Source organism: Cuculus canorus, chromosome 28 (genome assembly GCF_017976375.1).
Source record: "Cuculus canorus isolate bCucCan1 chromosome 28, bCucCan1.pri, whole genome shotgun sequence".
Lineage (NCBI taxonomy): Eukaryota > Metazoa > Chordata > Aves > Cuculiformes > Cuculidae > Cuculus > Cuculus canorus.
The window spans coordinates 2,730,046-2,742,463 of record NC_071428.1 but is presented as its reverse complement, the minus strand read 5'-3'; the positions used below and the strand labels follow the sequence as shown (position 1 = coordinate 2,742,463).

Sequence of the window (12,418 nt, the reverse complement as noted above, 5' to 3'; positions counted from 1 at the left end):
GTCACTAAGTCACTTAAGGCTGGTTTGGAGTGAGCACAGAAGGAGTTCCAGAGTCTTTGATCTCTCGTAGACAATGCGTTTGTTTTCTCTCCCTTCTGTCTTATAACGAGGACTTTCCAGATGAGAGCATCTTTACTTGACTGCAGTTGTGGGAGGCAGAAAGCGGCGACTCTGTGCAGCAGCAGTCATGCACAGTCCACCGTCTTTTAGGAATGGTGTATCTCAGTCTGAATTTAGTCCACTATGTGATAGAAATGTTCATGGCAAACCAAAATGGGCCACAGCCATGGGTACCGTGATCGGAGCACCAAACACAGACGGTTCGTCACACTGGCGCGTCCCTGCATAGAGATGGGCTGTCAAAGGAGAAGTCCTGGAAAGAACGGAAGTGACGCTGAAGACCTTAACACAGTAGGAAGGCTTCCCTGCCTGCCTAACCGCCCAAATCACACCAAATGGTTGTTATGTTGAAATACTGCGCTTGATTGAGGAGCAAAGATGTTATGAAGCTGCCTGGAAAACTTGGATGCTCCCATGGACTGGGCTGCACTCTCTGATGGAAACCAACAGTTACAGGGGGATGAGTGCTCCGCCTGGCACATGTGAGACCGCGTCTGGATGCTGAGGCCAAATCGGATCCCACAATACAAGGCAGTTGCTGACAAACTGGAGTGAGTCAAGTAGAGACTGCAAATATGGTCCAGGGACATGATGAATGAGGAGATGGTGAAGGACCTGCTCGCACTGGAAAGGAAAGGACTTAAGAATTGGGACTCCTAAAAGGTATTGATGGAGAGGGTCTTCTCAGAAGTGCCCAGATACAGGGCAAGAGGCAATGACCACAAGCTTGAATTCCTAATCCATGTGCTTCCTCTGAGGGATGAGGAACAAAGAACCGATGATCCAGCCTGGAAACAATCTCCCTCGTGGTTCAACTTTGTTTGGATAGAAGTTAATTTTCTATGTTTTCTTGCACACTGAGAAGTTGCAACAAGTCCTGACCAAATTATTGGGAATAAAATTCTCAGGAATGCTGTGTTCTAGTAAGAATGAACAAACTTGGAGAACAGAGCAGACCAAAGCCGCTTACAGAGTCCTATCCCATCTCTAATCCTGGTTTCTATGGCTGTCTCAGTCTGCAAGAAAACATACCAAAATGGACTTCTATCCAAACAAAGTCGAATCCCGAGGGAGATTGTTTCCAGGCTGGATCATCAGTTCTTTGTTCCTCATCCCTCATAGGAAATACACGGATCAGGTATTCAAGCTTGCAGGCAGCAGTCATCGTGTTGCAGGTACCATCTCAGCGGCTAGGTTGCACTAAAAATTATAATGTAAGCAAGTAATTTAGGAACTGGAGGTGGAGCAGGTCTGGACTATTAAAAACTGTATTTCCATACCCCTGAGGTGTCTCACTTCCGGACACACGGACACTGAAATCATATAAAAGGATTCATATTGTAGTGTTTCTCAAACCGTTTTGGTTTCGTTGGCTAGTGGTGAATTGGGTTTGCTGGTGGTGAGCTGGGTAAGTCTTTCTTGGCATCCTGGGAACTAATGTTGTGGCTGTGGTTATTTGATTTGAAATATAATCGGCAGAAGCAAGGTAGAAGACTTACTAGAGCTTCTGCATAGCCAGGTTCGTGTATGGTACTTATCAAGTAGCTCAGCTAAGGATAAATATTCATTCCATCTTCTACCAGCATTTATTTGCCGTGTGGTTTGCAATCGCTGTGCTTTCTCCAATCAAGATGCATCTCAGAGCAGTTGAGAGTGGACTAACCTCTGTCTTTCCCCGGTGACATTGCTACCCTTGTTTTAACCAGGAAATTATTGGGCTTGAGAGAGATCAAAAGGCAAAACCAGGACTTCAAAGGGAAAAAGTGGGAGGGAAGATAAGAAGTGGAGACTCGCAGGCTGCAAGGGTAAGCAGTGCCTTGAAGGGAATCTGGATGAGATGGACTAGGAGGACTTCTGTGGGAGAGCTGGGAAAGCAGCCGCACTGTGAGCGTTGGATCATTGCCTTGTGGGCATTTTCCAGCACGAAGCCTCCACTCACGTCCTCCAGCTGAGGACGTGCGTATGGACAGGGCACTATCGGAAGCCTAGGAGTCTCCTTTTCATGTGGAAATAGAGAAGGAGGGTCAGAATTAATCCCAAACTGAAGGGACCTGTGGACAGGTTGGGGCCGTCATCACCCCAGACCCTGTAATTTGGACTCCAGCTGAGTCAAATAACACCAATTTTCTTTCCTGTTTTGAGAAGAAGTTGTTTGAAATGTATAATCCTGACTAAAATGCTTTCATGTGGAGTTAGAAGAGTTAGTAGAGTTTTCTACTTCCAGTAGAAAAAGTACCGTTTAACTCAGTGCATAAAACAGCCTTCTGAACCTGAATGTCTCTATTTTCCACAGTTTATTCGTTTCCTATTTTCAGACATTACCCCTCCCTCCAAGATGCAGCGCCAAAATGATTGTCAACTAAGACAACTCTGTATTCCACCTCCCCAAGTCTTGGTGAGGAACTTTCCCGTGAATAAATTCGTGGATTCCCGTGGTATTGTCCGTAACATCCAGTGCCTGCCTCCACGTCTGGATTCCCGCTGCTGCACTCAGCTTCCTCAGGGCACCTTCACGTACGTGAAGCTGGGTACTCAGACTGCCAGCTGCATGAATCCGTGCTGTCTCGGACTCCCCACATGTGTGTCTTCATGCTGTGAGGAAGCGACCAAGTCCACCACCACACGTGCGACTCCATGTTGCTGCAAAGTGACCGAGTGCACGAGCCGATGCGAAGAATCGTGCTGTGAGGAAGTGACCAAGTGCACCACCACCTGTGTGGATCCATGTGGCCAGGAGGTAACCAAGTGTACCACCACCTGTGTGGATCCGTGTTGCCAGGACGTGACCAAGTGTACCACCACCTGTGTGGATCCGTGTTGTAAGGAAGTGACCAAGTGCATCACCACCTGCGTAGATCCGTGTTGTAAAGAAGTGACCAAGTGCACTACCACCTGTGTGGATCCGTGTTGTAAAGAAGTGACCAAGTGTACCACCACCTGTGTGGATCCGTGTTGCCAGGACGTGACTAAGTGTACCACCACCTGTGTGGATCCGTGTTGTAAAGAAGTGACCAAGTGCACTACCACCTGTGTGGATCCGTGTTGTAAAGAAGTGACCAAGTGCACCACCACCTGTGTGGATCCGTGTTGCCAGGAGGTAACCAAGTGCACTACCACCTGTGTGGATCCGTGTTGTAAGGAAGTAACAAAGTGCACCACCACATGTGTAGATCCTTGTTGCAAGGAGGTGACAACATGCACCACCACCTGTGTGGATCCGTGTTGTAAGGAAGTGACCAAGTGCATCACCACCTGTGTGGATCCGTGTTGTAAGGAAGTGACCAAGTGCACCACCACCTGTGTGGATCCGTGTTGTAAAGAAGTGACCAAGTGTACCACCACCTGTGTGGATCCGTGTTGCCAGGAGGTAACCAAGTGCACTACCACCTGTGTGGATCCGTGTTGTAAGGAAGTGACAAAGTGCACCACCACCTGTGTGGATCCGTGTTGTAAGGAAGTGACCAAGTGCACCACCACCTGTGTGGACCCCTGCTGCTGTGAGAAAGTGACCAAGTGCACCACCCAATGCATAAATCCATGCTGTGGACCTGTTACCAGATGTGCCACCACATGCGTTGATCCGTGTTGTTGGGGTGTGACCAAATGCACTACCAGGTGTGTAGATCCATGCTGTGGAGGTGTCACCAGATGCTCCAAGTATGTGGATCCATGCTGTGGCAGAATGACCAGATGCACCACCAGGTGTGTAAATCCATGCTGTGGGGGACTTAACAGATGCCTGTCTAAGTGTATGCAGCCATGCTGTGGCGGGGTGACCAAATGCTTCACCAGATGCGTGGATCCCTGCTGCCAGGAGGTGGCCAAGTGCACCACCACCTGTGTGGATCCCTGCTGCCAGGACGTGACCAAGCGCACAACCACCTGTGTAGATCCATGTTGCCAGGAGGTGACCAAGTGCACCACCACATGTGTAGATCCATGTTGCCAGGAGGTGACCAAGTGCACCACCACATGTGTAGATCCATGTTGCCAGGAGGTGACCAAGTGCACCACCACCTGTGTAGATCCATGTTGCCAGGAGGTGACCAAGTGCACAACCACCTGTGTAGATCCATGTTGCCAGGAGGTGACCAAGTGCACTACCACATGCGTAGATCCATGTTGCCAGGAGGTGACCAAGTGCACCACCACCTGTGTAGATCCATGTTGCCAGGAGGTGACCAAGTGCACAACCACCTGTGTAGATCCGTGTTGCCAGGAGGTGACCAAGTGCACCACCACATGCGTAGATCCATGTTGTAAGGAAGTGACCAAGTGCACCACCACGTGTGTGGATCCGTGTTGTAAGGAAGTGACCACGTGCACCACCACCTGTGTGGATCCCTGCTGTGGGGGTGTCCAGGCTGTTACAAAATGCGTAGAATCCTGTCCCACCACCTGCGTCACGCAAGCTGTCCCCCAGTGCACGTGTGTCTACACCTGTCCCTGTGGCCGCCACTACTCCATCACATGTGCAGATATCTGCTGTCGTAAATCCAAGGCTTGTTGAGGGGCTGCGTGTGGTGTCTCCTGTGGTGGGACCCATGAGGGGACTCCGCTCGACATGCCGTTGCCCTGTGGGATCTCCAAAAGCTAAGGAATCAAAACGGTTTGCAAATCCCTGAACTTGCCAACGCTTTCCTCACATCTCTGCTTTCCTCGTGCCCTTCCTGTCCAAGGAAGAGTAAATCCTCAGATGGTTTTCTTTACATTCTGGGTCATTTCTGCTGTATTTACTTCAAGCACTTTCCTTGTAACATGTAACTAATTGAGTTTGGACCCCCAGGAATTTCAGCTGGGAGAGATTCTGTGATTCTTTGTACTGATTTGCGTGGAGGAATCTCCTCATTCATTCTTTCTTATCATTTTCTTCTTTTCTTGTATGAAGCTATAATAAAAAAAACGTATCTTGGCATCATCTCTCTGCAAGCTTTTCCTTCACTTCTGCTTTTCTTCAGACTCCCATGTTGTCCTTCTAGTTTCCTCCTAAAAGCCTGATCTCTGCAGAGTGGAAGCTCCTGCTAGAATATGTGAGAATGGCTAAGACGACAGCTGGGACTCATCTGGGATATCCCAGATCTTTACGAGGAGGGGGGATGCTGAACATCACAAGGAAGCATGGGTCTCCTGGGGTTTGGAAAACCCTGAAGTGCTGCTCCGAAGATGGAGGAGCTCAGGGCCACCTGTCCTGTTCCACATGTCAAGGGGAATGTTCTGCAGTTCTCCAGAGCAGAGATGACACAGAGTGCCATCAAGCTTAGCAGCAACTGCTGAAGGGAGGGGAGGTGGGGAAGGACACTGAGGGGGAAGCCAACCCAGCTGCTGAAGCAGCAGATGTGGGTGCAGCTCTGTCTGCGAACACCCACTGGCTCCTTCTTTAAAGATGCCCCGGGGCACACGGCTGGTGACTACCCCGCAATTATCACTGTCTCACCTTTTCTGGTAGAGGAGTCCAACCAATAGTGGGACACAGTAACTCATACCCGATGGACGTGGCATTACACACGGGCTGGTGAGATTCAGCCTCACGCAAATTGTTCCGTCCTCAGAGCTCTTCCATCTCCATCTTCCTCTCTCATCAGGCTGTGGCAGATCCTGGCTCTCGCCACTGGTTGTACAGCACCAGCCACAGTGAGTGTCTGGACTTGGTAAGCGCTCTAGACGTCACCTAAGCACAAATGCTACACAACTGAAATACCAAAGCAGTTGAGGTTTCCTAATCATCTCCCGTGGAGGTCTCTTTTGACTGCAAAATACCTTTAAAACTTATTAAAGTGTTCTGTGCAAGCCCTGGCTCCAGCTCCCAAATCCAATGGACCAGTCTTAGGAAAGACATTTTGCTGCTGGATAATGTCGAGAGGAAGGCAGCAAAACTGTTGAAGGGTCCGGAGAACAAGTCTTATGAGGAGCATCTGAGGAAACTGGGGTTGTTTAGCCTGGACAAGAGGAGGCTGAGAGCAGAACTTATTGCTCTACAACTACCTGAAAAGAGGTTGTAGTGAGGTGGCTGGTGGTCGCTTCTCCCAAGTAACAAATATGGGATGAGAGGAAATGGCCCCAAGTTGTGCCAGGGGAGGTTTCTTCAAAGTGAAGAAATTCCTCCTTATTTCCAGTCTAAATCTGCCCCTCTCCAGTTTATACCCATTGTCCCTCATCCTATCACTTCAAGCCTTTGTGAATAGTCCCTCCCCACCTTTCTTGTAGGCCCCTTTCAGGAAATCAAAGCAAATATCTGCGATAGTCAAAAGGCAGAAGATAAAACAGAGGAGGGTTTTTTTTTGGTAACCACAGGTAGTTCCTCTTTTTCAGATTTAATTGCATTCAGAGGCTCATTTATCATTCTTCGCAGAGCACTCACCTTCTGAGTAAACAGGAAAAGAGGGGGATAGTGCCATCTTTGGGTTCCTCTCAGCCCCAGAAGACACGATCTAATTACTCGATCAAATAGTCCCTGGGACACGGAGCAGGCAAGCCACTTGTTTTCATGTGAGGTTAATTGCATTCTCTACTCAGACTCTTGGCATCTCAGCTATGCGATGGTTTCCAAAGCCGAAGCAACAGCCCAGCAACATGGGGACCGGTCCCACCTGGACGCTGCCTTTGGCGCCGGATCACATCCTTGTGTCTTTCCTGGGTAGGGACTGATAAGAGGGGAAAGTCAGTTGGAATCAAGCCCCAGCCTTTAAGATTTAATTGTAACAAAGTGCAGGATAGTGGCCTGAGAAGGCCTTGCCATGCTAGGAACATGGGGAGAAGCCCTGATCTCTATGAAAATGCTTTTCTCACCAAATTGTGGGTAGTGAACTAGATGTTTCCATCAAAAATCATGACGTCTGCACATCGTGAGGTTTTGCATTTCTGTCAACAATCGTGTCCCTGTGAGCACGTGCTGTTTCATGTCTGCAGGTAAATTTTTATAGCTGGAGGAAAATGGCTGCAATCTTGATGTGCTTCATCTTCTGTAGCTCTTGGCGATGAGACACTAAGTTTCTCAGATCATAGGGAGCCAAAAGCATTGACGGTGTTCTTATTTTACTGCATTTTGCAGAAATACTCTCCTGAGCACCAGGCTACAGCGCTCAGGGGGCTGCTCTTCTGCAGGGCCAAACAAACACCGGGTAGGGAAGTCTATCCTGGGCACCAGAAACATCTTCTGGTCCAGGTTTGCTCTCCGTCATGCTCTTTTCATCAAAATGCTATATTTCATACCAGCCTCTGGTTCTGGAAGAGACCTTAATATGTACAGTTCAATTAAATAGAAATATCAGAGTTGGAAAAGCACTTCTTTTTAGCTCTTTTGCCAGAGGAGGATGGTCACGAAAGGATGTTGCTGTGGGTTCCTGACTCACTGAAGTTAATGTGACAAGTCAAATGACCAAATTGCTCATAAATATAATAGAGATCCACAAGTAAGTGTCAATTAATAATAATAATAATTCAGCCCTCTGATATTTCCACTTATAACAAATGCAGATCAATTTCTGTCTCCTAAAAAGTCTATTTCCTTAGAGCTCATTACAATTTCTTGTTAATGAAATGTAACGATAGGGTACGCAATAACCCACTATAGAAAGGGAGGCGTAGGACCGGTCCTCAGTCTTGGTTTCCGAGATGAGTCTGGAGCCCGAGGAAAGCAGGAAGAACTGCACAAAATTGACTCTAAGAAACTCCACAGCAACGTAAATGTTGGAGGCTGCTGCTGTGGTGGGACCTAGAAGTACTGGAGGACAATTTCTTGCTCAGCGTAGCCCAGCAGGTTTGGTCTAGGATGAGAAGATGTCAAAGAATTAGAAGCTTAAATCTGAGCGAGTTGCTCTATGTTCATCTTAAAGCCTGCAGGGTCTGTATGATGCAGTCCTGAGTGATTCTCCTCAACCTGAATCATAGAATCAATCATAGAATCATTAAGGTTGATAAAGACCTCTAAGCTCCTCCAGCCCAACACCACTGTGCAGACCAAACCATGTCCCAAAGTGCTATGGCCACATGGTTTTTGAACCCCTCCAGGGGTGGTGAATCCACCACTACCCTGCCCAGCTTCTGCCAATGCATCATCACTCTTTCAGTAAAGAAATGCAGACTTCTAACAGAAGCAAACAATGCTTTCCAAGCTCTCATTTCTTCCTATCACCGGTAAAAGCTGCAAGTTCAGTAGTATAAGTCACGGAGAGAGAAACCACATGTGATGCATTGAGTCCATCCAACAAAGGAAGAGGAATGGAAAGACTGAATGAACAATGAGGTGCCGCTGGAGGAATGTCAAGAGCAGTGCATCAGCTCACTTAGGACTGGAATTCCAATTTCCCTATGTAAACACAAGAATGGAACCAGTGCTGATGCTTGCAATTCTCCAGCAAGATTCCTGGTTTCCAGTGTTAGCAGGATGCGCTGCTCACGCTGAACAGATTAGTGCGAGGTTTGGGGTTCTTTTTCCCCATTGAGCATCCGTGTAAGTGATCTCATTGGAGAAGACGGTCACCTACATGTAGTCTGATAATCACATTCTACCTCGGTGATTAAAATATGTTGGAGAGAGAACGATTTCCTGTGTTGCAGACCTGAGTGAGATATCATAGAATCACCACGTTGGAAAAGACCTCTTGGATCATCAAGTCCAACCATTCCTATCACGATCAGCAAAAGGCTTCAATATGCCAATGTGGAGCCTTGGGCCTAAATCCCACTTAAACTGAAGCCCTTTACACTACTCTGGCAGTGAAAAATGGTTTTAAACCGAGTGTCCCTTTACTTTGCCTTAAATGGCTTGAAGAGGTCCTCAAGGTAACTGGAGCTGTGTCCCCATTGGCATTGCCAAGGATGAATGTTGTTAATAGAGAGTAGAGAGGAACAGGTTGGTTGCGCTTAAGGGTTAAAAAGGTATTAGAGAAGCAGAAACATCAACAGTTTGTGGAAGCACTGTAGGATTAGCTGTTTCTTACCATGAGAACTAGGACATGGTATTTCTCATCGTAAATACAATCAATTGTCCATCTTCCCTAATAACAGATATAACTTGCATTGAAAAAAAACCCTAAGGTATCATTCAGACATTTATGGAAATAAGGTGTTGAAAATATTCAAGTGTATTAAACCTTTTCTGCAAAGCAATTAATCCGATACCTGCTTCATTTTTTTTAATTAGTGCGTCCTTCTCATCGGGAATGACATGACTCGGGTCTGAGGTGGAAGCCGAATTTGCTCAGGATCACCTGCTTTTCCTGGAAGAGAGTTTCCATCAAAAATTAGGATGCAAACAAATATCTAAAGCATGCATAGGTGGAGTCTGTTGAGGTAGTTAGTGGTCAGGTGTCCATACCCCTGGGCTCCTTTGTTTCCGGAGGTGACGCCACACGAGCCGTATAAAAAGGTTTGCATTTTGATGCTCACACCAGTTTACTTGACTTCTGCCTCGCTTACCTGCATTGGTGAACTGGTAAGTCTCGGATTTATCAGAGAATAACACGATGGCTGAGTTACTTGGTTGCTGTGGCCAAGAGATTACATTAATGATCAAAAGGGAGCTTTGCTTCTGGTGTTTCTGTTCCAGGATCCGTCCTGGAATAGGGGAGAGGATGTTCGACTCTTATTAGAGTCTGCTTTTCCTTAAGTAGCTTGCAAATGTCCTGTCGCCTATTCTGAAACTGTGGATGTCTCTCATCCTTCTTCGTAGTCTATTGTCATGATTTTTTTTCATACCTTATTAAGCCTGGAAATTAAATAAATTAGTGAATGCTGCAGAGTAAGTCTTGGGACTTCAAAAGAGATGGGTGGGAAGAAGCATTATCTGGAAGAAGGAAGCCGCAGAATACCTGAGGGCGAAGCTGCAGGAGACATCTGGGAGAAGTCAAGCTGAGGAAATGAATTGGAAATAGGAGCTGCCACCTCTGGGCCAACGCTTCTCTTATGAAAGGATGAGCCCGTTCATTTTGATCCAACTCCAAGGATGTGCCATAATTTAACACTAGAGGATTTGGGAGAGCATCTGAATTGGTGGTTCTATGGGCTTTGTCCTCAGGCATGAGGAGCTCAATGTCTCCACAAAGAGGGATGCGCTCTGTGGTGCACATGAGGAACTGAAGAAGCAATAAGCAAAACATGGGCCTTGGAACGCTTGTTGGTTTAATTAAGAAAATATGGAAATGAACTATTTTCACATTATGGCTTCTACAGAGTTTAACTGTGGGCAGTTCTATAAAAATCAGGGTTTATGGCTTGAGTGTTCCTAACAGTGATGCTTGCAGGTTCCCAAGAAAAGAAGAAATATTATTTGCCTGTGTCTGAATCCAGGGATCATTCATGTTTTCTTTTCTGACTGTCCTCTCCTCAGTTCAATTGCAAACCTCTATGTACGTCTCAAGAGCTCAGGCTGTGCCTCTTGGCTCTGGAATAAAGGTCGAATGGTCTAATCTTGTATCTCTCTTCTCTTTGTCTTTAGCAGCACCTCAGAAGGATGTCTTACTACGAGCAGTGCAAGCAGCCCTGCCTGCCCCCTCCCATCTGTGTGCAGAAAAGCACCAAGTGCGTGGAGCCCTGCGTGGAGGTCTGCCCAGCGCCCTGTGCCACCCAGTGCACCACGACCTGCAGCACCCAGTGCGTGGAGCCCTGTGCCACCCAGTGCACCACGACCTGCAGCACCCAGTGCGTGGAGCCCTGCAGCACCCAGTGCGTGGAGGTCTGCCCCCCTACGTGCATCGACGCCTGCATAAAGCCGTGTGCCAGTCAGTGCCAAACCCAATGCACCACGCAGTGCGCCGAGCCCTGCATCAGCCAGTGCACCACCAAGTGCGTGGAGCCTTGCCTGCCCCAGTGCGTGGAGGTTTGTGCCACCAAGTGTGTTGACCAGTGCGAGACGGTGTGCCTGGAGCCGTGCGGCACCTGCTGCTCTCGCCCATGCTGATCGATTCGATGCACGAGCCTTGCGTGCAGCCCTGATGCGTTGGTGCGCTGCAGTATTCATAGGCTTATGAGCGTCCATGGAATGAAAACCAAGTTACAGACCTACCTGCAATGTACCGAGACCTCTCCTGATGGTTATCCCATGCTCTTTTTGTCTTGGAAAATTCTTCTCTGCCTGTATCTTTGCTCCCTGTGATGATTCTACTGCTGCTGTCTTAGCGTCTTTTTCTTGGTAACTGCAGTTGGCCAATATTCTACTGCTGGGCATCTTGGGAAGTGGTTTAGCATTGGCTGTGCGGTGAGCAATTGATGTTGGAAGATGTCTCACCTTCTACTCTTTAACTGTCATCTTGTCTTTCTATATATATACTCTTGTCTTTTAATGTCTATGTGATAGCAATAAAAATTGACCATCGATGGCATCCCATGTCTTCTGTCTTTCTTTCACCTCCCCATTTCCAGGTCTCTGAGGCCAAGAACATCTTCCTTTAGGTCGTCTTCTTTGGGTTGTGGAGGATTTGTGCCTCCAGAGCGAAAACATAGATAATAAGGTGGAGTAATGTCTTCTAATGACCTAAAAAACCCAGCATCCAGTCAACACTTTCCTGAGATTTATAAAAGAAATTAGTTTGGTCTTACTTGAAAACAATGGTATAAATTTAATTTTCACCTCTATTAATTATAGAATTCTGATCTTTACATCTCTGGATTTTGGAGTCAAACCATAGAAACTACTAGAAGGTAAATTCAAGTAGAAGGAAGTCCCAAATCTAGGAAAGAAGGAATCAAAAAAACACTTGCTGGGATTTTAATTGATCGTTAAATTATTGTCATGGAGATGAAAATGGTCTTTTTGATGAATTCTTCCTGTGATCCTTACTGTCTAAATATAGAAAGTAGGGGACTTGGCTGCAGGAGATGAATCTTTTTGTGGTTCAGGAACAGGTCTGAGACCTGCAAGATTGCAGTTTTGCTCCCAGGTTTGCTGCAGCCGCTTTTTGTGGCTTTCGGCAGGTCTCACTCTTGTTATCTACCTGTTCCTTATCTGCAGCAAGGAGAAGTCCCATCCCTGACTGATAGAACAGTTGGCATTTCAGGTTCGTTAGTGACTCACAGGTACAATAATGTGATTCACTTATAAATGCATCTTCTTTATTTGGAGCTGTAACTTTAAATGGAAGGAGACCGATTGTCTGGTGGAATGTTCTACCCAGTTAAGTGTTGAGTTCCAGACACAACGCTCCCATTGTCTTCCACTCCGTGCATGCGACTCGCTTACCTCTGTCTCCCCGACAGAGGCAATTTCCATGTCTGGGATGGAGAGAATTGCTATCCACCTACTGTATCATTATGTCAGGGGTGGAGAACATCTAATCTAGAAAAGAAAAAGAGTTATATTTAG

At 47.0% G+C, this 12,418-nt stretch overlaps 2 protein-coding genes across 9 annotated transcripts; both read left to right on the top strand.

Moving 5' to 3' along the window:
- The first annotated feature begins 467 nt into the window (after positions 1-467).
- LOC104059563 (keratin-associated protein 10-4-like) lies at positions 468-5,035 on the top strand. 7 transcript variants are annotated; one of them, XM_054050600.1, is made up of 3 exons: positions 468-602; positions 1,827-1,925; positions 2,436-5,035. In XM_054050600.1, exon 3 carries the CDS (start codon positions 2,456-2,458, stop codon positions 4,628-4,630), a length of 2,175 nt encoding a protein of 724 aa, XP_053906575.1. In that variant the 5' UTR covers positions 468-602; positions 1,827-1,925; positions 2,436-2,455; the 3' UTR covers positions 4,631-5,035. The 7 variants fall into 7 exon arrangements, with proteins under 7 accessions (XP_053906575.1, XP_053906573.1, XP_053906570.1 ...); XM_054050598.1 differs by having other exon boundaries at positions 2,414-5,035; XM_054050599.1 differs by lacking the exon at positions 468-602 and adding an exon at positions 1,231-1,528.
- A 4,391-nt stretch (positions 5,036-9,426) lies between these two features.
- LOC104059561 (proline-rich protein 9) lies at positions 9,427-11,437 on the top strand. 2 transcript variants are annotated; one of them, XM_054050614.1, is made up of 2 exons: positions 9,427-9,553; positions 10,556-11,437. In XM_054050614.1, exons 1-2 carry the CDS (start codon positions 9,500-9,502, stop codon positions 11,015-11,017), a joined length of 516 nt encoding a protein of 171 aa, XP_053906589.1. In that variant the 5' UTR covers positions 9,427-9,499; the 3' UTR covers positions 11,018-11,437. The 2 variants fall into 2 exon arrangements, with proteins under 2 accessions (XP_053906589.1, XP_009559547.2); XM_009561252.2 differs by having other exon boundaries at positions 9,465-9,553; positions 10,559-11,437.
- The last annotated feature ends 981 nt before the right edge of the window (positions 11,438-12,418 follow it).

What these genes read in the sequence shown, in the direction of transcription:
- LOC104059563 (XM_054050595.1), top strand. Translation starts at nt 527, where the DNA reads ATGCTCCCATGGACTGGGCTGCACTCTCTGATGGAAACCAACAGTTAC. An exon ending in GAGTGCTCCGCCTGGCACAT is followed by an intron (nt 603 to 2,435) that starts GTGAGACCGCGT and finishes TCCTATTTTCAG; the next exon opens with ACATTACCCCTCCCTCCAAG.
- LOC104059561 (XM_054050614.1), top strand. Translation starts at nt 9,500, where the DNA reads ATGCTCACACCAGTTTACTTGACTTCTGCCTCGCTTACCTGCATTGGT. An exon ending in TTACCTGCATTGGTGAACTG is followed by an intron (nt 9,554 to 10,555) that starts GTAAGTCTCGGA and finishes CTTTGTCTTTAG; the next exon opens with CAGCACCTCAGAAGGATGTC.